Raw genomic sequence first — 23,789 nt, forward strand, 5'->3', positions numbered from 1 at the left:
TGAAAGATACAAGACACCAAGTTTACATAATTGGCATTAAAATAAAAGGTTATTAATCTTTATAAAACAGTAGCCGCCCGTTGTTCACAGTCACTGAGGACAACGCTTTACTGCAAACCCACTGACTTTCAGAGGGCTGAGCACCTTTGCCAGCAGCTCTACACTTGGGTCAGCTAAGGACAGCATGCGCTTACAGTCCGCAGCTGTACGCCTGTGCCCTGGAAGACCCCGCTGCACTGTCACACACAGACACACCACTTGCTTCAGAACAATTGCTCCAACCTCGTGATATGACAGACAAAACACCATTTATTACAAGACAAGTGGAAACGTCCCACATCAACTGTCAGCAACTCTTCCAGGAGCTTCAGCAGGCAACTGTCACATCTCATCTGGGTAACGAGCAGCAACATGCAACACAATCGTCCCACAAGGGCATCGCTTTAGAGGCAGGGCAGCGCGTTGCTCTCTAAAGGATCACCAGCAAGATGTTCTTGTAGATTGTTTTTGCAGTTCAGAAGGTGAAACGGGCCGAGCTGCTCTGCAGAGCACTGAGACCACAGGATGCTCCCTCTCTGACCCTGGTTTTCAGAGGGTAAAACCAAGCTGCCCTCCTGCTCAAACTTGTTAGCAGGGTGATTAGCACAGACTCAATGTGCACCTTCAGTTGTTTACTGCTTCCATCCAGCCTAAATTTTTTGAACTTACTTAAATTACATCAACGCACTCCGGCTGGTGGTTACTTTAACAAGGCCCATCACACCCACAGCTCCCAAACTGCTACCTGGAGCGACATCACTGCAGCACTTCGCAGTGTGGATCACACTATCTGCCCTGACAGGGATCAGCTCCTCAGCTCCGATCAGCACCAGCAGGAAGACTGAAGGGCTCCCCATCCAGTCACCTCTCACAGCATCAACCTCCCACAGCCACCTGCCATGCCGTGGAAGGCACAAGAGTAAGCAGCTGGAAGAATTCCACTGACCAAAACTAATTCGTACAGGGTAGATTTTGCGCTTTGCTAGATCAGTCAACACCACCTCGACCAGCACTTCTAGGTTCCTTAGAGATCTGCTGCTGGCCACTAACTCTCCTTAATCCTGCTCAAGTTTAAACCAGGACAAGTATTCAGATCTGAATTTTCAACAGCACAATTATTTTTTTTTTTTATAAACCACGGACCTACATCATCTTGGAGATCAAGTCAGAGCCAAGCTTTCCATTCACTAAGAAGCACTTCATCTACAGCTGAAGAGTTTTCCTTAATTTTAAAGTGTCCTTTATCAAAGAAGGTAACAGGGCAACCAGTATCTTGATGTTTTTAGGGAGAACTCCTCTCTGTACTACAGTCTTTCCCAGGGTAGGAAGTGCGACTGAAGGGAATTTTGACCTCTTACACCAAACAATAAATACTAATTCAGGATCAGTGGCAGTGGTTGAGATCAGTAAGCGAACACAGGGCTATTCAAAGACACTCCGAACCCACGGGAGCATTAACTGCAACAAAGTCAAACAAGCAACAAAGGAGGGAAGTACATGCGCATCGCAACCCTGCACTAGCCTTTCTCAGGGATTGCAGCCTCTTTCTCAGTGACGCTGTAATCCCTAACCAACTACTTCTGACTCATTTCCACCGGTATTTTTCAGCGTGTCATCTTCCTATTTGTGGCCCTTTTACCCCCCTGAGGTTTTGGCTGTCTGGCCCACAATGGTTTTCTCCAGCATTCCAAGTGCGATAGCTCTGTGCTTACTTTAAGGAGAGAGCTGGCGGTCTCATTTCTGAGAGAGGCAGAAGAACTGGGACGACGCACCACCGCTTGAGCAGCATGTGCAAACTCTGCACTAGCAAGCACTGCTGAAGCAGGGGCGGAATCGCAATCCCACCGTGCACAAACACAGTCCCAGAATAAACTGCTCTTCCTCTCCCACCCAGCACCAGCAAGGAAACGCTGGCACATCTTGTAATGCCATTAACGAGAGAAAAGCTGTACAGGTGATGGTAGGCAAGAGGGCACACTGGCCCAACCGCCTTAGCAGGGTTTTGTCGCTAAGCTGTGCACTTCTGACAACAGTCCCATTCTTGCTCCATAACTTTACCGGGAACTGTTCCTGCTCCGCTTACAGTGAGGGAAGAGATGGACTTGCAGCGCTGTGAAGTGTTCTGTCCCCTTGAAAGGCCTGGGAAATCCTGCATGCTGAGGGTGAAATAACAGATACTAAGGACAGTAACTTCCCAGCAATGGCTCCAGCATCCGCATACCAGCATCTAAGAGCCTTTGAGATCAGACAATTCTTAAATCTACTAAAGGGCTGAGCTGTCCTCCAGACAGGCATGGCCATGCAGGTTACCTACGCAGCATGATAGTTTACACCCATAGCCAATTTTGGGCAGATCATCAAACATCTTTCCACATTTGTGATAACTACAGTTACTTTTTCCTTCTCTAATTCACCATCATCCTGATACCACAAGATATTTCCTGTAGGAGATCTGGGATCCTGTGCATTACACCTATTACAGAGATGAAAGGCTCTGCAGGACTAAAAAGGACTGGTGTTGGAAGACAGATGAACTTACAGCAGCATATGTCCTCCTCAGTGATCGACTTCTGCATCTTCAAACTGCCCCGCAACTACTGGTGCTATGTCCACCTCCATCCCATCTGAAAAAAAAAACCAAACAGCCAATGCTACATAAAACCTCGGGCTCGCAAGAGGATGACTTGATCACACGAAAGACAGCGAGCGCCCTCTGTTGACAACAGATGGCCAGAACAGAAAACTCCTTTGCTGAACTTGTGAAAGCGGCCTAGGGAAACACTGATGTGCTCACAACTTTGCGGTTTTGTTCCAGCTCTCTCTGTCAGTCACTTAAAGACGTCACCACTTCCTACAACCTCATCTCACCCTATCTTATTAAAAGACTTAAATATCGGATTTAAACTATTTCATTTTTTAAATGAAGATTTGGTGTGACAAATGGCATGATTCCTTTTGATAGCTTTAATTATGCGCTAACAGAAAGAGGCTGGATCCTGTTCTGAAATGGCTCTCGGCAATCATCAAGTTTGGAAAAGAAGAAACAATTGCCCTATGCTACAATGTCAAAAAATAACAGGATTCTGTAACTGAGCAGCCCCGGGGATATTAACAATTGTAGCAAACCAAGAAGCACCTTAGCAAATAAAACTAAGAAGCCAAAACTGATGAAGATTGCTTTGAGACATGTGACATCCCTGCTGTTCACTTTATTGTAATTCTCAAAATTTTTGGGTTCAGAAACCTGACAATTTTCAAACGAAGGGCACTGCTAAAACACAAGGTTCTCTTTATATTATATGAATTTATTCAAAGTCATGGAACAAAGAAAACCTGTAAACAACTGACAAAACAGATTAAAAAAAATCATCCATGTGGACCGGAACAAATTAGTTATGGTCCTGTTGATTATTCTAGAAAAGCTGATTGCTAGAATTCTACAACAGCTGCATCATTTCTCATCCTTCAAAAATGTCAGGCCGTACTAAAACATGGCAACTTAAAATAAAGCAGCAATATTACTAAACTACTTCCCTGTTCTTTTCCCAGGTAATATACTGATCCAGTGAAAACAGCACGCAGAAAAGGCAAAATATGAGAGAATGTTTTTTTCCCCAACAAGAAGAAACCTTAAATAAAATGTTTGTACGATCAGTAGGATAAAGACACGGTTTCCTTCTAAAAAGCAGAGGGTTCTTTTTAAATCTGTTCCAGTGTATTTCAAAGATTCTAAATTCACACTGAACTCTGTAAAGAGAATTACTAACTTACAGTTTAAGGGATTTACAAGAGTCCCAAAGGACTGTTATTGTGGAGCGGAAATTACTTCTTAATCCCAGTGCAGACTGAACAAATTTAACCTTTTTAAAAAAAAAAAAAGTCCTAAATCAACTTCACCCTACTACTTTTCCAGGAAATCATACCAAGAAGAATCAAGAATACTCAGTGCAGTGGTCCTCACTTTTTAACACAGCAGGCCTCAATCCACGGCAGGCAAAATGCACACAGTACTGTAAGGTATCACCCGCAGTATGATGCTTGCTCATTCCTGGTGTTTATAGACTAGCCAGACTGGAGAACCACTGCTTTCATATATTCTTTAGTAAAACAAAACCATTTCTTACCTTCAAACTCCCTTATTGAGTCTTCTGTTCTCACTCCAGCCATGTTGTACTGACTGCTAACCGACTGGGCTAACATGCCTTCCAACCTCTCCAGAGTGGCCTGACCTTCTGCAGTTAAATGCGACAACCCTTCTTCGTAAGTGTAAAAGGTCGGGATGTCACCTTGTCCTAGCTCTGCAAAAACAAGTTTATGTTTATCAGACCTCAGTTTTGGAGCCTGCATCAAGCAGGGGCTGGGGAATAACACACCAATCTGAGCATACTTGCCCAGCTAACTGACTGACATTAGAAGGCTGCTTACATCATACACAGAACACACACAGCGATGTGAACCGCCCACAGCACTGCGCGGGCACTGAACTTGTGTGGCTACATCCACTGGGAACAGCAAAGGCTGACACTTGTGTCTTGGGGCTTTTAAGAATGAGAACAATGTTTTTCACTGAATTGCAGTGATGTGTGACAGCTAAACTGCACATTTTTCTGCAGATTTCTGAGTTTTTATACTGTGCCTGTGGCAAAAAGAATGTTTCGGTAAGATGAGCAATAAACAAGGAAACTGTAAACAGACCAAACCATTCTTATGACAGATACCAGGTATCCAAGTGCTGGCAGGTATTTCCAAAGAACAACTGTTACGAACCATGGGCCTCAACATCGTACTCCTCCCCTTCATAATCATTGTCTGAATCTTCATCATCTGGGTCTGGGTGCAGAGCTTGGCACTCACACATCGCTGAAAACATGGCTTCCACTGTAGGAACACAAATGAAACACAAACCTCCCTTGTTTCTCCAATACCAACTGGCAAGAAATCCTGGCCGAGCAATCAAGGAGATTGAGAATATTCCTCTACCAGAGCCACCACTGAACTATTTGAAAACATCATCCAACAAGCCAGCAGCCACGCAAGAAACAAGTTGGGTTTCCTAGATCCAGCCTGGTGCTTTATCCTCTTAGCAGCACTTTTATATTATTTCACTGATGACAAAGGCTTATTATCTCTGGAGAATTCCATCTGGGGTTACCCACCACAGGATTCCTTGCAGCATCTAATACATAAGATTTTAAAAACTTAGATCCAACTGTAAGCTCCACACCAGGCAGGGAACAACTGCTTTCCAGCAGTAGGTTCTGGATATTAGCATGTTCCTAATGAAATTGTTGCAGACTCAAACATCACTGAATTTGAATTTTAAAAATATTTCCCATACAAGTTCTCTACAAATGTATACAGATAAGATTATCTGTGTCATGCACATATACTTAAAAGTCCCTATTTTAAAGCATTGGAATTTTCCTTGAGAAGCAGCTGCTAAAACTATTCCACCTTCATGCAAGATGAAACAATTTGATTTGTTCTTTTCAGTACAAAGAAATCAAGTAACTAGAGAAGGACACTAATGGATCATGTTATTTACATCTCTATACCCCCATGTCTTCCACATATAGCCAGGACTTCAAAACACAATTTCCCTCTTCACTTACAGGATGATTTGTCGCTAGGTACAAATCTGAATTCTGCAATTGGTTCAACATCGTCATCACTGTCTTCCTCCTCTTCCTCCTCCCCTTCAGCCATAGGAGCCGCTTTTGTCTCCTCTTCTTTAGGAAATTGAAAGATTTAAGAGAAACATGTTTATTTTGTCCAAAAAAAGTCACACTTGCTTATTCTTTCAGGAACACACACAATCAAATCAGAAACCTGGACACAACCTGAGTGTGGCACAAACAAACCTGCTCACATCCACATTACAGATGTACAAGGTCCTCTCATAGCACCTCGACAACACCTGCAATAGACACGAAAACTTCTCTATTCCTAATTCTAGGGCTTCAGATTTCTGTAACGATCACATGATGTATTCACATACTCCAGGAAAATTCCCTGATTTGTAATAAAAACAACTGTGCTCAAAAACCCCACAATCCACCATCATTGTCATTTACTTGCACAATGCTACGTATGTATTCTTTTACATCTCATTAATTTTATGGATCCTTAACTCTACTGTCATGAAATCAGCTGGCTTCCAGCACAGCCTCTCACGAACGACCCTGACGTTTATGAAAGATCTCTACACAGAAGGTCTCTACTCGATTTCTGCCACTCCCAGCCAGCCAACAAGATATCAGAAGTAGAAAATGCACCCAGAGCCGATGACAACCATGGGCACAACCCTGCTTCCTGACTTCTGTGGATTACATACATGAATAAGAAAGCAACAATGTGATGTTTTAAAAACCACAAAGAAGATTGCTACAGTTCATTGCTTTGTGGCTAGGGACACTGCACTGACAGCTTCAACAGCACATAATTATTTTCTACAGAAAAAGAGGAATACAGTTAAGGCTGTTCTACCGAGAGTGGCTTTTACCACATACAAAACTGGCACTACTAAGACTATGAGGAAGCCAAAAAGCTGCCAGCCAGTTGCCCCAAGAAATGAAGTGTCCAAGGAAGCTACCCAATCATTTTTCAACCGACACCCGCAGGCACAGCTTGTTACTGCTGAGTCCAGCTCTTTGTTTTCAATGAAGTCAACCTCTGACTGCCTTTTTCTAAAAAGGGGTGAGGATAAGGCACAGGCACACAGGGCCCACAACAAAAAACTTTCAGAGGAAGAACAAAATGTATCCTGCCCAGCTAAGAATGAAGACTCCTGCAGCCAAACAAGTAGAGGTTTGGGTTTAACGCTACTCTGCAGTTAAAACTGCAGGCCAAGGACAGACTTGAAAACTAAACAAATCTACTTGCTGTAGAAGACTTACTGGAGCTAGAGTTCATATATTAACAAAAAACACAAAAATCAGTTCTTATCTATAAATCCTTAATAGGCTATCACAGGACATACATATTTTCAAACACCATTATCAGAATAAAGTAAAAGCTGGAAAAAATATATTTCTTCATACTAAGCTCAATTTACTTCAAAATAAAGTTAGAGGACAATGAGGAAGAATCAAGAGGTGTGCATACAGGTCCTCATCATTTGTAGTGGTAAGACTGTCAGAGAACATTAGTAACATGACAGAAGGAAATAATGAAGAGTATTAATAGCTTAAAAACGCCTCTGCCATCTCAGGGTCTTATCAGTACTTTCAGTATATAGACTAGTTAAAGAAAAATTAAATGCCAGATTTTAACCTTTAATTACGATGACTAGTAGGTACAAAGGGGAAAGGAAACCTGCTCAAGATTTAACACTCACTACTCTTCAACTGAGAGGCAGTTTATGGCACACTTAAAATATTAACAGGTCTGCCAGAAGAAAACAATCTATGTATCAGGAATAAAGAAAATCTTCATACAAACAATGAAAGAGAAAGCTTGTTTTCTCTGGGACAGAGCAAGAATGGTCAAAAGGTCAAAAGTGTGGTTTTGTGGTAATCCACAAAGATCCATATTAAGCCTGATAACATGAGTTACTGTCTTTTCTATTTTTTTAAGCAAGCGGTGGGAGAAAATGAATGAAAGCTTCCAGGAGAATGTAAAACAACAGGTATTCATAAAGTCTGGAGAGGGCAGCAACACTGACATAAATTCAATAAAGCAAAAATGATACCTAAGCTGGAATCATAGGGAGACTATGGAGGAACTGCATTGTTTAAAATGAGCGTAAGAGAGCAGAGAACATTCTCAGTGGTTCTAGCTGTCTGCACTCACACGCTGAGAGCAGAACAGTACAGAAGTGACTCTAAACAAGGGCAAAGCTGTACTTCTAAAATAACCACCCTTCAGAGAAACAAAAAAGAAAACACAAGCTACTACTTAAACAAAGCTTATCATTTTTTAAACCAAAATTTACTCCTTTTGAAGAAATCGTGCCACTCAGGACTGCGTGGGAACATTAAGCGACACTGGGCATACCTTCGAATTTGGCATTCACCACGACGTACAAGTGCTCCCATGGGTAAGCGTTCACGTCCCTGGAGACTGCATGTAAACTTATAGTGGGATAATCCAAGGAGAACCCAACTCCGGAGTTTTCCAGCCAAGACAGGCGACTAACAGGAAGCAGGGGTTGGAGGACAGGCAGGAAGAAAAAAAATCAAAAGAGACAAATTAGAAACTAACAGGAGAATCTAAGGCACCTGGAGAAAAGCAGACCAACCCCCCAAAAGTGAGCAATTCTGGACAAGGCAAGTATCCCACTCTCAGGTAACACACTGTCCTGGGCCTGCCCTAAGAGGACCTTGCAACGGCATTAACTGATGGCTGAGGTAAAAGATACCTTCTCTTACAGAACACGAAGCTGAGCACCCTAAACACATTTCAGCTTTATCACATTTAAACTAAACCCTGAATCTCCTTTCCTCCCATTTAATTTTCTCTTCCCTGTAGATATCTATCACCCCAAAGACAATGACAGAGGTTCCAGACTGTGATTTGTAAATCAAACTAATAAGTGTTCTGTGTTTTTTCAAGATAAAGAGAACACTGAAAGGAAAGTTGCTGTCAATTTCTGGAGGAGTACAGAACTGATGTGGGTATAGTCTGTATGTAGAAAAACCACCATTCTGTGATCAGCAGAGTTATCAAAGCCAGGTTATGGTTTCCCCCCACCTCACAATATGAGTGCCAGAATGTCTGCTTCCCCCCATTTTCACTCTCATCCCTAACCACAGCAAGAGACAGCACAGGTTGTCGACAGTGGGCTGCTACCTCCTTTGCATCAGAACGATCAATGTCTTTCTACCAGCTGAAAAATCAATCTCAAGCTACTTTTGGGTGTCTGCGATCACTGAGGTCACACAGTGCACAGAAATACTGAGGGGCAGAAAGTGAGACCACCACCACGTGCAAAACTCAGCATTTACAAGTATTTGTGGAGGGACAAAATCAACAAAGAGGTCACAGAAGACTCCTCGCCTCGGGAAATCAGGCTGAGAGCAAGAGCTAGTGAAGTGGGAGTGAGGAATTTCTTTCCTAGCCTCGACCAGCTGGTTCTCGATGCATACAGCTGTTGACATCGAGTCAGTACACAGCTCCAAAGGCACATTGTCCTTGCGGATGCCCAGTTCTCCCACAACATGGCACTCCTGCAAATGCTTGCATTTTCTATTCATACCAGCAAGTGACTCTGGTAAAAGCTCCGTGATATGCTCAAAACGTGTTGGGAGGAAGCTGGCAGACTTGAATGCACCTCACACAAACATCTATTGAAAGCTACTTGCAAGGAAATGCAACATCACATGTGTTGAGAGCAGATACTGCACAAACAGGAGCCCTTGTACCTGCAACCAAACAACTACACAAAACTAATTGAAATTCCAGAGAAATTCCTCTCCAAGAGGAATGCAACATCGCTAACAAGTTCAGGTGAGACAAGAGCCCCTCAAATTTTACCCACTTTATAAACACTTCATAGTCTGAAGGTTTTAAAAGACAATACACTCCTCAGTGCACATTTTAGACCATGGCGTTGTTCCAACAACACTCTCCTGCTGCAGAAATATATTGTATTTAGAGTACATTTTCCACAGTTAAAGAAAATCACATTGCCTTGATCAACAAGCTGTCGCCTTGAAGTGTACAGCAGGGAGAATTTAAAAGAAACTTAAGAGCTTAGATAACATCTTCCAGAATACCCAAACTGATTTATGCCTCCAGCATCCACGTGATTAATGCGTCACAAGAGACTTCACAGAACCACAGCAGTTAAAAACAGCAGAAAAACCAACAGCCCCGTCCACTCCCCTGACAACAGAAGAGAGATGACGTGCTGTAACACAGCAGCCAGCCAGGCTCTCTTGTTGCACTGTTCCCTCTTGCACTGTTTAAAATGCCACTTGGAGCACAAATAGTGAGGACCCCCTCAGAGCTCTCTTTGAGGACCTCCCCCACATGATGACCCCTCGTATCTGAGTCTCCCACATCCCCCTTTGGGCAGGTCCCCTCTAGGGAGGCCCCCTCTACCCCCTCTAGTCACCTCAGGGGAGACACCCACACACACCACCCACACACACACCCCCAACCCCGTCACCTCAGGGGAGACCCCCCCCACACACACCACACCCCTGTCACCTCAGGGGAGATCCCACCCCACCCCTCGTCACCCCAGGGGAGACCCCCCCCACACACACAGCCCCCCACACACACACACCACGTCACCTCAGGGGAGACCCCCCCCACGTCACCTCAGGGGAGACCCCCCCACACACACACCCCCCACGTCACCTCAGGGGAGACACCCACACCCACACACACACACACACCCCACGTCACCTCAGGGGAGACCCCCCCCCACGTCACCTCAGGGGAGACCCCCCCCACACACACACACACCCCATGTCACCTCAGGGGAGACACCCCCACACACACACACACCCCACATCACCTCAGGGGAGACACCCCCACACACACACACACCCCACGTCACCTCAGGGGAGACCCCCCCCACACACACACACCCCACGTCACCTCAGGGGAGACCCCCCCCACACACACACACACCCCCCACGTCACCTCAGGGGAGACCCCCCCGACACACACCCCCCGCACGTCACCTCAGGGGAGACCCCCCCGACACACACCCCCCGCACGTCACCTCAGGGGAGACCCCCCCGACACACACCCCCCGCACGTCACCTCAGGGGAGACCCCCCCGACACACACCCCCCGCACGTCACCTCAGGGGAGACCCCCCCCACACACACACCCCACGTCACCTCAGGGGAGACAGCCCCTCGGGGGAAGCCCCACGCTCCCCCTAGAGGAAAGGACCCCTCGGGGCAGAGGCCCACGCACACGCGGCCTCCCGGCCTGGTCCCCACCAGCCCCCAGGGAAGGCTCTCCACAAGCCAGCCCCCTCAGGACAACCCACCCAGGGCTGTCCTGCGCCCATCGCCCTCAGGGCAGCCCCCGCACCCCGAGGCCTAACGTGGGTCCCGAGAGCCATAACCGCCGCCCCCCCCCCCCCCGTCCCCACACACGCTGCGGCCCCGCCGCCCTCACCTCTCGGCGATGTAGAGTGTGCCGGTGCCCAGGGTGCGCCCCGCCAGCACAGCCTCCGTGTCAGGCTGCTGGTGGCGAACGCCCTCGGCCGGCGGCGGGAACCGCTTGAGGAAACTCATGGCGCCACCGCCGCCTCCCTCCTCCACCATCTCCTCCGCGGCCGCCGGAAGCGGAACCACCCCAACACCTGCCGGAAGCGGAACTCCTCGTGCTGCCCGGGTTTATCTAGGCACGTCTCGATGGTGCGGGCGGGCGCCGCCGCCATGTTGGAGCAGTTCCCGCCCTGGGGGCGGCCGCTCCCGCCCCCCTGCCGCGCCTGAGGAGCCGCAGCGCGGAGGGGAACGGGCGGTGCGGCACCGGGGGGCACCGCCGAGCGCTGGCGTTCTCCCTGAAGGAATCTCCCCTTCGTCATCGACCCGCGGGGGGGGGGACGGTATTTCCCCCCTAAAATGGCCATGTTCCCGAGGGCGAGTCATGGTGCATCTCCAGAGCCATGCGGTCTGTGTGGCAGGAGCATCTGTCTCTGGCAGGTTTTGAGTAAATTTTCGTTACCTGCAAAAGAGAAGCAGAGGGGAGCGCTGAGGTGGTCACTGACATTACGCCCGATGACAGCTGATGAGCAGCATATGTATTTGGGCCTGTAAATCTCTGTTGGACAGGTGACAAAGGGAAAAAACTAACACAGCAGCTTTTTGGTGACGGTACAAGGTGATGGAAAGGGAATTTGAGGTGGATGGCCAGCACCTAATGCCTGATAGAGACACACAGAGAAGAAAAAGAAAGTCTCAAGTACCTGAATTGCTGAAGAGATATCCAGTTGATTTCCCTCAGCGGTGATGAACTTGGGATCGTGGGCCTGATGGTGCTACCACATGGACCTGGGGAGCTGCCGTCAGGGAGCCGGGGCTGGTCTTGGGATGGTGGATTGCAGCAATGGGCAGGCTGCTGTTCCCTCACAAGCACTGGCCCTGGTTCTTCCCCTGGATTTACACCATTCCAGCAGCAAGTTTCTCTTACAACACATGCTACTGCAGTGAGAAACAATGATTACACCAGAACAGGGTGATTAAATAAATGGTAGCATTCAGTTCACACCAGTGAAATACATCTCTGTCAGGGGATGCTCCTGATAACCCCATCAGCAAGGCAGCATCACTCTAAATATCTCCCTGAGTTTTCAGGTTGTTAAACGTTCCTGCCATAGCATCCTAGTCACCAAGAGCCCATGTAGTGGTTACCTTGCTGTCAAGTTTTTTAATCTTCCCTTTCATCAGTCTGAATTCACTTCTAAGGAGTCATTTACCAACCTGTGTGCAAACCCAGGTTCTCAGAAACACAAACTGATCATTGACAGAATAAGTGTCCATCTTTCCCTTCTCTGGACTTCCTTGCTAGTCTTGGATAGCAAAGAACCAAAGCAGCACACTCTGGAAGTAGAAATTGTAAGGAAAAAAGGGGGAACAAGGAACTAACATGGTTCTTCTAGGATGAGCTTTCTAAAATGCTATGGAATGCTCATCAACCACACCTACCAATTTTGGATTCCAATTATGCAAATTATTATTCATACAAATAATTACATTGGCTGAAATCAAAGCAAGTTCCACAATGAAGTGATATTTAAACACTGCTGGAATAGCTTGAAAAAGTGACAGAGGCAATAGGAGATGAGGAAAAGGAAGTTTCTCGACCATCTTCAAGTTTGCCGTGCCAAGAAAAGTGTTCTTCTGGAAAATGAAAAAATGATGAAAAATTATGATTCTTCCATGAATACAGACCAGGCTGCAGCTGCTGGTGGGAAGAGCTGCAAATACTGGAAATACCCATTCACCCCACTTAGCAGCTGTCAATCAACATTCCTGCTTATGTCCCTCCTGTTATCAGACATGGCTGTCCATATCAGCCACAGAGAGCCCGCTCCACCTCTGTAGTTAATTGGAAACATATGGCAAATCCTTTAGATCGTTTTAAATTAAAATTTCTGAGTGATTGAAGTTGAATTAAGCCACTGCAGTGGAGCAATACAGAGTTCGTTTCTCCTCCTGCACACAAATGCAAGTCTTTCTTCTCACACATACCACTCTTCCAAAAGAAGACAGGGAAAAAAGTTTGTTTAAGCCCAGGCTGGGAAGTTGGGTTTTGAAGAATCACAAAATGGTCAGGGTTGGAAGGGTCGTCTGGAGATCATTTAGTCTAGGGGTCCTCAAACTACGTCCCGCGGGCCGGATACAGCCCCCCAGGGTCCTCAATCCAGCGCCCGGTATTTACAGAACCCCCCCACCCCCCCTCACCGGGGGTTGGGGGGGGGGGGGGGAGGGAAACCAAGCAGCCGCAGATGACTGCCTGCCACTTAATCCACACGCCGGCCCCCTGTTTAAAAAGTTTGAGGACCCCAGATTTAGTCCAACCCCCTGGTTTTGAGGCTGAGGCGTTGGGGAGAAGGAGAAATCCATATCTTCCTTGTTTACAAGATCCAGTTATTTTATATCCCAGTACCAAGTGTTGCATCTAGCTGAAGTTTGGGTAGGCAGACATTTCTTGTAAATTTACGAATGAAACAGAATGGCATGATTTGAAAGCTTTTTTCATCAGCTCTAAGAGCTTTAAAAAGCGAGTTAGGATCCACCCCCACACCGCTGCCTGAACACTGTATGTCCAAGGGTGACGTAGTCAAGCAGGGCTGTGTTTAGAGGCAAGGGAGAGCAGCAGGTACCTTCACAGGGTGAAGAGTCACGTTAGGACAGAGGGTAGCACCCAAGGGAGCTTGTTTCTCTCCACAGACTACACAGCACTGCCTGCTGTAAGGTGGCCAGTTCCTACATAAAACACCCAGAATCCATCAAAGATGCAAATGTAAAATGTTGGCATTGCATTTGGAGTAAGAGGATGGATTTCACAGCAGGTTCTCATCACTACAGGAACATGTGCTAGCTTGAGTAAAACACAAAGAAAACCAAGACTGACAGGCTTCAGCAATTCACACAGAGAGAAGCCACCCTTAGATTCACTTCTCTCTCCCTGACTTTTTCCTGTTAAAGTCCTAAAACATCATCGATAGCTGCTGCCATAGCCACATGTCAGCACATCCACATCTTCAGTGCTTCTCTGCAGACTTCCACTTGGTGGTTTTACACATCTCAGTCTAAATAAACAAACCTAGCTCCTTTCTCATTAGCACCACGCAGAAACCTGACGGATGTGTGCTGGAACAGCCTAGCTGGGTACAGTTCTGGCTGCAGGTATGACCCTTGTAAACAAATACTGGTAACAACCAGGTGGATTTTCTCCCTAGCTGTAAGAATTCACCACTAATTCAGCAATTCCACAACTCCAACAGCAAGTGAAATGGATGTTGCAGCATAAGGCAAGCAGTGAACCTTGTTCAAGCTACTAGTTTCTGTCAAGTGACAGCAACATCACTATGAAATTAGATGTAAAGGTTGCGTAGAAGATGGAACACACATAGAAAATAATCACGACTGCAAAAATGAATCCATCAGGTCTTCCCCAGTATCGGCTACAGCTGGTCAAAGCCACAACAAAATCGACACGAAACAGGAGTTACCCATTCCCACGGCAAGCAGTGGCACCATCATGAGCTGGAACGATACACAGCAGCCACTACTCGGTGCTTATTTTAAAAGCAAAATAAGAAAAGTATGTGCACATGTGATGACAATTGAAAAGCACTTGTTTCTTCAATACACATTATACTTTGTACATCAAATTATTTCAATTTTTTTTATTATGACAATTTACATGTCATATTTATATGAAAGAAATGACAGTAGATATTATAACAAAAACATTATGAAAGAAAAGTTACACAATTAGGCCTACAAGCTATAAAATGGCTTCAGGCCCAGCTTATACACAAAGAGTTCTGACCAGACTGTAGTGAGAGACAACGCTGAACAATTCATTAACAAAAATATTGGCACCAGCCTTAACATTTTTTTTTTTTACTTCATTTACAAGGAATACAGTATTTAAACAGTTGTGTACTGCAAATCTAAAAACATTAGCTGTTGATAAACTGCAGTTAACCCTTTGAGCACTGAGGCCACCATGACTTTCATTTAAAAAAGTTTTAATGCATCAAGTTTTACATGCACATGGTATTACCGGTTGGGGGCGGGGGGGGGGGGGGGGGGGGGGGGAAGACAGTGAAAGCACCACCCAATTTATGTGCAACAAGAATAACGCTTCCAGTTTTTTCAACGTATCTCCCCCTCTCTCACAACACAGTGTCCCCCCCCTCAGTCCTTTCCCTTTGATACTGTAGCAAGTCATGGTTGAAGAGAGACTGAAAAACCAAGGTTTGGACTGAAGAAACACAAGGGTTAAAGTCTACGTGAAGAGCTCAGCTTGTAGAACTTTACCGTGTTAACTCTTTAGAGAAAACAAAATGCGGCCCACTGTGAATAAGACCATTTTTAAGGAATTCAAGGTTTCTTTGCAAACGTGAACAGCACACAGGAGTAAAACAAAACTGTATTTCATGTAAGCGTATATTAAATTTTAAGAGACCTATCTGGCAGGTTTGATCTAATTCTCAGAAAATATCGGAGGGTAACCTTTCTGCTAGCAAGTAACCTGTTCTGTGTTACCTGGGACACTGGATATGCCCGATGTTTGTCTAATGAACACGATCTGTGCCTATGTAAGAACTGTCGTGCATACTGAGAACGGTGATGTTACGCTTTTGAATCGTTCACACACCATCTCCAAGCTGCTGCAGGAGGGCTGTGAAACACAGGTAGGAAATAGCAACTGCACTGGCATTAACAACAAATCATTTTAATATGAGTTAGGGAGAGGAGTACCATTTTAATGAATATAGCATAGGAAGGAGTAAGATACTGTACAAGATTTTAGAGTCCATATAACGAGTATGAAATGGAAAGCTAAACAAGGCGTATAGCTTTATGATTTGATCTCCTTTTCTACCACTAACTTGAGTAGCAGATTAGTATCTATTAAGGACTTTTAACTGCTCTAACTAACAAATGGTGCACTGGTAACTAGGCCTATCGTATGTTTTAGTAGAAGGATTTTATCCCCATAGAATCATTTAAGTCAAATTCTGACAGACTAATCTAAGTTTAGTTGTGTGGGACACAGCAAGAGGAACAAACAACAAAGCAAACTGTGCGGACTCTGATGACGTCCCCAGAAGCAATCATTGTCATAATACTCTATGGACTGATCCTAATTTTCTCCACATCCACATTGCGCTGATGGAACATTACAGATTCCCTCAAGGAAGGAGACCTCAGGTAGATTTTCCCGTTACTGTGAAGGTCAGGATGAGAAAAGGAGGGTATCAGGATGATTCTCCTAAACTGAGACCTTCCATTGGAAATACAGTCTTTAAAGGGTGAGTCAGAAGTAGTTTTTAGGCCTGTTCAAGACCCGTCTTGCAAATGGCATGGGTTTGCATACACATTTTTCCGTTCCACTTCCCTCCATCCATTCCCCGCCTCCTGCTGTTATTTGAACGAGCATTCAAACAGCAGGAGGAAGCGACTCTTGTCTGCACCTGGGGAACCAGTGAGACTGACTATACACAAAGTGCTGCAAAGTGCACAAAGTAAACCAACTGAACGAATAGAGCAACTCTATTGCTCAGTCCTCGTTAGTAACCTTTGGGGTTATATGTAGCAATAGCAGATATATTCACAGACACGTGCCTTCATTAAGCACGTGTCCCCTCTAACTGCTCTGTTGTCCCCTCCTGCTCCTCAGCTCAGGTGTGGGGTGCCAGCATTTACAAAATGATAGTCAAAATCCCAAGTTGTAGGACTTCCTTTTAATTGCAGTTAAATCTGGAGCCTTTACACCACAGATTCAATTATAAAAACTTCTTATCTACTTTAGAGTGTTCTATTTTTTCCCCCAGAAGCTGTACACAATTTTTTTTAAGTGTCATACTAAGCAATATACATCTTTTGCAATATACAAAATAAGTTAAATTACTCTGAAGTGTTGGGACAATCAATTCCCAAGCACGTTTTTGCTGTTTGGAACTATCTTAGTTACACCTAATCTAAAATAAGAGCTTGGTAAGTGATGTGTGTTTTCAGAAGTGACTAGTAGTAATCTTTGATACCCCAACTGCTGGGCATCCAGCTTCAGAAATAATTTTCAATTGATAAATATTTCTGAAGCCAGAGCTCTCCGCTAGGTCTCAGATTGGGTACTCAACTGTAAAGCACCAAAAATTCATCATTTAATTTTTCTTACATCAGTACATACTGGAAAAAAATAAGGACCATTTCTGCTGGATTTTTTATTTTCTGACTTCCAAGATTTTAAGTGAGACATAGTCCCTACCCCAACTGTTGGGGAAGGGGAGGAAGAAAAGACTACCAGGAAACATGGGCTTGATCCTCAAATCCTTACTTCACACAATATCCTAAATGCTTCTATAGAAACTTTAAACGCATAAGGAACTGCAGAATTGTGCTCCTTCATGTGAATTGCTGGAGTTTCCTCCACCATACTGAAAACAATTTTTTTCAGAAAGTTACTGTTTTGTTTGAAGATATTTGATCTTTTTCATCTAGCTATCTATATATATTTATATATATTTAAGGATTTTATATACCCAGTGAATTGGAAGCATATGTCAAATGTAAATACATATCTAGGGTGCGTGCTGCACATTATATCCATATTACAAGCCTGTGAATAGTAGTCACTGCACATGTACCAAAACCAGTTTTCAAGGCCTATATATTGTCATTTTGCACTAGATGATACAAAGCTCTTTATCAGACCAGTTCTGGGGGCTCGCGTTACTGCCATAATTTATTTAAATTACTGTGTACAAACTGAATTAAAAAAGCAGGTGCCATAAAAATTAATTTACTTTTCATAAAAGAAGTTTGTGAAAATATGTAGTTTGAAACAATTATATGAAAGTTTAGACCAGGCCTTCCTATTGAAAAGCACGGAAAACCAAGTTACCAGCACCTGATAACAGAGGTATAAAATGGACACCCTGACAATGAACTACGAAAATTATTAAACAGTTGCAGCATCTGGATACCGAAGTAGTTCAAATGATAGATGTGAAGACAAATCAGAACAAGTTTACCACTACCATACAATTTTTCTTGTGTGAACATACAGTTTTTCCCCTTGAGGTTCTTTGAGTAAGGTCTCTCGCCAAGAGTTCAGACACAGCAATTAGAAAACAGAAGCGAACAGAAAACCAGTCCAACTAAGCTATATAGCTCCCACTGTATGAAGAGTAACCAAGATGCTTTAATGCAAAGAAATCTTGAAGGTGACACACTTCATAAATAAGCAATTTGGAAAAAAGCATCTGTTTCTCTCAAGTGCTGTTAGAACAGAGCAATCCTTTCATTTAAAAAAAAAATCAGGAAGATGCGGTAATTTTATAATGTAATTCAACATGTACAAAATCAGACTATCAAAGACTTGATTGTTCAGCACAGTTCTTCCTACAAGATTTCAACACAAAGGGGGTTTTTGGTAGTTCGGTGATGTCATTTTCCATTTTTAAATCAAGAATATGCTCAGGTTTAGACGACAGCAACTGTGGTGAAAATGCGTTCTTAATTCCACCACACTTCCAGTCAGATTAACACACTGCATTAATTACAGAGCAGACCTACTGTGCACTTTGTGTCGCTTACAGTCACACAAGCTGCATGCAAGAAAGCAACGAGCCATCCTTTATCTTGGTGACACAAAAAAAGTCCATTCCTTCGCTCGATTTATAGGTTCTTCCCCTCACCAATGCTACTTAAACTGCACATAGTCTGAAGAGTTTGCAGTTAAAAAAGACAAAGCTTTTAGTGACAATCTGGGTGGAATAAACAAGAGTTTGTTGAATAAATGCTTTGTATGTTCAGCCAATAGCTGCTTGTTCTTGTACTTTTACATCCATTATGTAAAAAAAATAAATCCCTGATCAGTTTTCACTCGTTTTCTCATATGGTTTGAGCTTTCTGTTACTCCAAAGCCACACCTGAAGATCACTATTCAAAGACATTTAACTTCACGACGAGTACAGAAAAGCACAACATTGTCAGGACACCAGGAAGACACTTCCACTCTGGAATCGCCTACTGTAACAGCATGAACCCTGCACGGCCATCAGCTGGCCTCATGTCAGAAAACATCATCTTTTCAACTAGGAGCCTGTACATTTTCCACCGAGCAGGAAACCTTAGAAACGAGAGAAATAGGAGTTTGAAAAATGTTAAGAATTTCTAGGGCACTGTTTTGCTGTTTTTACTTGCACGACATTCCCGCTGGTCTAAGGGGAACTGCGGATCCTGGGGGGAGGAAGCTGTCTCAGGCACCAAAGGTAACTTCTTAGAAAAGTTGTTTTTGAAAAGCGACCAATACAAAGTAAAACTTGGTAATAACTTGTCATTCTGCATTTTTAAAATTTGAAGCTCCTGATGTAAGCATCAGCGCTCCAGTTCTGCTTCCTGGTCTTTCCTGCTTTTACATCACTCCCTAACTCAGTACTCAGTTTTTTCCTGGTTGGTATATTCGCTATTGTAACTCTCTTGTATTTTCCTACATTCACAATTACCTGCCCACCAAGTACTTAACATTTGGGGTTGATTCTACAAGCAAGAATGTTTGCTACAGCACTGATCAGATACTAAAAGGCTCCATCACGTATCAAAAAAGATTATGGCACTGCCAAAACAAACAAGAAACGATCAGCTGCACAGCATCGCTGCACGTTAATCAACAGTTTACACTGCAAGTATTAAAAATGCTCAGCAACTATTAACATTGAAAAGTGGAAGCCGTATGTTCTTGCTTGTTTTAAAACACAAGTATATTAGAAATGTAGAAGCTCTACATTTATGCATCACCTAAGCAAAGAAAAACACTAGAGTAGCTTAAAATGCTACATATGCTTTTAAGAACTCATTCTAAACTTCTGTGGCTTTTCATTACCCTGTTATAATCTGCTCATGAAAACTGTTAATAGTTAACATCAGTAAGGTGGAAAAATATTTAATCTTTAATGGAATTAAGTTCTCATTTAGAGAGAGTCATTTCTCATTTTTTAAAATCACAAGCTTGCTTAGCACAGCAGATAATGAGCGAGTTCCAGCTTTTTGGATCTCTGCTGATTCTAGTTTTATAGCGGGGTATGTGCACTGCTAGAATCCAAATGAGTACGAGTCATGGAGTGGTTCTGATAGAACTCGCAGAGAAAGAGGTGGGGAAACAAAACCAAGATTTTTCAAGGCCAGAAGGTAGGTAATTTCTGAATCTAGGTTTTCTAAAGAGGTATTTAGTAAAGGCCTAATGCCAGTTTTATTACAAGAAAACAGAAGTGCTTAATGACTGACTAGTAAATACAATATAATAGAAGGGAATCAGGTGGGGCAGGAAAGGAGAACTCACTCCTCAGTGGCAGCAGCAGTTTTGGTGCATCCATTGCCGGCAATGGACATAAACACCAGTCAAAAATCCAAATCTCAGAGCAAAAGGATTAATAGATGTGACCTTTTTGGATTTCAGTATTTGGCAGATCTGTTTGAGCTGTCTGTGTGCTACAACATGTACAAATGCTACAGCCTGCATCTTAATTCAGAATAAAGAGAAAACTGAATGCTACCCAAAACAAATTTCAGCTCTGCTCTTTATGTGCCCCACATTGGTGAATAGTTTTTCTTTCTTTTGTTGTCTTTTTGTCTTTTTTTTTTTTTTTTCTCCCTTGAATAAAAGCACATATCGCTTCATGTTCACTCAAAAGTTGATGAGATGTCTTGGAGTCAAGCGTTTTCTCTCAGAAATACTGCCTTCTTGAAATCAGTTGGTCACATGAAAATTATTAAAATGTATTTTAAGAAAATTCTAATGGCCAAAGGCCAACACTACATTCAAAACCTGCTAATACATCCAGGCAGATAAGTAAAATCAAAACAAAAACACACACAAACCCCAAACAGAAAACCTCCAAAAGGAAAACTGTTCCATTTGTTTACTTCAATTTGAAGTAGATATTAAGGACATGAATGGACCAGTCACGGTTTATTTGAAAATCCCTCAATCCTCTGATGCACTGTCATTCTGTGGTCAATGCTGTTTGTACACACATATTTCTTTCAGAATACTCCGACAGATGGTGCGATTCAAGTGGCCGGGCAGCTACCGCAGGGTTCTTTTGTCTGTAAAAGTTTGCAGCACGTCAAGATGCCATCCAGCTTACAGACTACGTATGTCCTCCCACTAGACACTGTGCATCGAAGACCATCTGATGAACTATGAATATAACTCATGGCTAGTGTGTTTCGACTGTCAAAAACTTCATTACAGTACACTTTACTGTACAAACACTTTAAAGGATGTTTATTAGGAAAGTCTGCAAGTCATAATGGATAGTAGAGTTCTTGTTTATGGTACCTTCTTGGCCTCTAATAATTCTGTTTGCCTCCAGTATTAAAATCAAACTGCTTCCATGAAGGTGATTACTAAAATGAGCTATGGTATGTTAACCTACAACTCACAAAATGCGACAGTACAGACATTAATCTTTTTTTAACTGTCTGTTAAGTTGTAATCTAAGTTGTGAACATTTAAATATAATATATATCTCATATGAAAAAGCTAAAGCACAAGTGCTTCTGCATCCCCCCACCCCACCCCTTGAGCCAAACCCACCCCAGTTCCGGTTTGGGCCCTGACTGATTTGGAATGCTTTCTTAGGCCACCCATTTCCACAAATTTGTATGCACTCAGGAAATATAAAGTCAAAAATATACAAATCTCTTGTTGTTATAAGGTTTTTGTGAGTGAAATTACCCAGGACCATGGACTTGGAAGGAGAAGGGGGGGGTAAGAGAGGGAATTTACAGCAATTAATCTTCAAAGTTCAAAACTGGTCACTTCACAGAAAGACTGCAGGACTGGTGAAATTCTTGCTTCTAAAAAGTGATACTGTAGTGGAGAATTTTCTAGGAAAAATAAAACAGCTTTTAATAACTGGCCCGCTGGTATGAGCTACCGTGGAATAAATTAGCACAAAAATGGAAGTCTTATAACTGTTCACTGTTACAGACGTAATCAACAAGGTCAGTCACTCTCAAAAGTTCGTCTTCGTCTTCCTCCGGCCCTACTGCTTCCTGCCCACTCCCTGTCCCATTGGGCGCCAGGCTGGCGCTGGCTGTGCTGTCCTTGGGGGCCTGGGTCTTCTCGCTTGGCTTGCCAATCAAGTTCTCAATGGTTTTACCTGGGCTCTGTCCGTTGGTGGAAGGCAAGTCCACCAGGCTGTAGTCCAAAGGGCTCTCTACTTTCCCTACGTTATCAAAGTCATCTTCGTCATCGCTTTCTATCCGGTAGCAGTGCTTCTTGGTGTTGTCTTGAGGAGCCTGCGGTGCTGGCAGCTTATTTGCAGGAGCGGGGTTTTCTGCGTCGTCATTAGCATTTTCGCAGTTATCTTCATCGTCTGTTTCAATTCGATTCAGCCGTTTGCGGACAGGCCTCCCTTCGTCTTCCTCATCCTCTCCTTCCTCGGAGTAGTCATCTGTACTTCGCCGACGTTTTTGAATCAATCGCTTGGACTCCTTTGTGGATTCATCATCTTCAGAGTTCTTAGATGTGTAGCTCTCTGGAAATAAGCAGCAGACTTAAAGCCATTAGGAAAGCTGAACGCAACTAAAACAATTACACTTTTTTGTTTTTCATCTTTCACACTCATTAAAAGAGCCACCTCTCTCTCTCTCACCGCACACCTTTCTGTCTCCTTCCCCAGGTTCCCCAACCATGTCAAAACGCTTGCTTTCTGTTTACTTTTAAATAAACTGCTCAAAGCAGCAAAGACCAACCATTTGTTGATATTCTGTTTCCAATCTGAGGAGTGCCAGAGGCTTTGGAGGCAGGTGTGTTTCCCCCTAAAGGCGGTAACTGCGTTCTGGGAATAACGCAGAACTGTATCTCTAACCTCACAGCACACACACCCTTCCAGACACTCAGAGCCCAAATAACAACTGCACTATCATAAAAATATATATACACACACACGCGCACACACACACCCCACACACCCCCCCTTTAGTATGCCCTCTGCCACCCCAAAATTACATACAACTTTCTCCAAAGCATATGAACACCGCTGAACTGTCACCTGAAGCCCGCTGCGCTTTAATGGGACACTTTTTTTTTTGGCAAACTGGAATATTGCCTACACAATGACAGCCTTTACACCGACCTTTGGTGGCTCAGGTGAGAAAAGACGGAGACTGAAAAATCAAATGGCAAACACCACTTGCTGCCTCCTTGTGATTTCCATGAGAAACGCATGTTGATTTGTCATTTTAAAGGTTATCATTTAGTGTAGGTTCTCGTTGATAGAGACTGTCAGAGTTCCTGTACTTTCAACGTAATTACGTTTCCAGTAACGCCATTACATATTTTATAACACACTGTGGGAACAGCGGGAGAGTACTGGAATGGTGCTAAATGGCGCTGATTTGAATACGCAAAAAGCCAGTACCAAGAAATACCTGAGGAAAGGGGATTTCCTGGAGGAAAGACACTGTCAGCCAGGCACTGTTTAAAGTTACAAGTGCAGGCAGAGAAAACTCAGCCACCACAAAGCAGATTCTTAGCAGAGGGCCTATAACTCGTACTCCTGAGAGCAGACTGTCTTCAAGTATAAG

The 23,789-nt window shown here is 43.9% G+C and overlaps 2 protein-coding genes across 5 annotated transcripts in view; both read right to left on the minus strand.

Moving 5' to 3' along the window:
- Positions 1 to 11,304, minus strand: part of CLNS1A (chloride nucleotide-sensitive channel 1A) — an 11,946-nt gene extending 642 nt beyond the window's left edge. Inside the window, exons 1-7 of one of the 3 annotated variants that reach the window (XM_040583439.1) lie at positions 11,122 to 11,304; positions 8,035 to 8,171; positions 5,652 to 5,768; positions 4,807 to 4,917; positions 4,164 to 4,337; positions 2,579 to 2,663; positions 22 to 2,195 (exon numbers count right to left, since the gene is read on the minus strand). In XM_040583439.1, coding sequence (XP_040439373.1) covers positions 2,596 to 2,663; positions 4,164 to 4,337; positions 4,807 to 4,917; positions 5,652 to 5,768; positions 8,035 to 8,171; positions 11,122 to 11,270 — 756 coding nt within the window. In that variant the 5' untranslated portion in view covers positions 11,271 to 11,304 and the 3' untranslated portion in view covers positions 22 to 2,195; positions 2,579 to 2,595. Of the gene's footprint in view, positions 1 to 21; positions 2,196 to 2,578; positions 2,664 to 4,163; positions 4,338 to 4,806; positions 4,918 to 5,651; positions 5,769 to 8,034; positions 8,172 to 11,121 lie in introns of those variants that run through there. The other 2 variants (XM_040583440.1, XM_040583438.1) reach the window with 2 other exon arrangements.
- Positions 11,305 to 20,948: 9,644 nt separating this feature from the next.
- The window catches only part of RSF1 (remodeling and spacing factor 1), a 60,811-nt gene continuing 57,970 nt past the window's right edge, over positions 20,949 to 23,789 (minus strand). For both annotated transcript variants that reach the window (XM_040583085.1, XM_040583086.1), the window contains one exon: positions 20,949 to 22,738. In XM_040583085.1, coding sequence (XP_040439019.1) covers positions 22,167 to 22,738 — 572 coding nt within the window. In that variant the 3' untranslated portion in view covers positions 20,949 to 22,166. The remainder of the gene's footprint in view (positions 22,739 to 23,789) is intronic.

The sequence above is a fragment of the Falco naumanni genome, chromosome 2 (genome assembly GCF_017639655.2).
Source record: "Falco naumanni isolate bFalNau1 chromosome 2, bFalNau1.pat, whole genome shotgun sequence".
Classification (NCBI taxonomy): Eukaryota; Metazoa; Chordata; class Aves; order Falconiformes; family Falconidae; genus Falco; species Falco naumanni.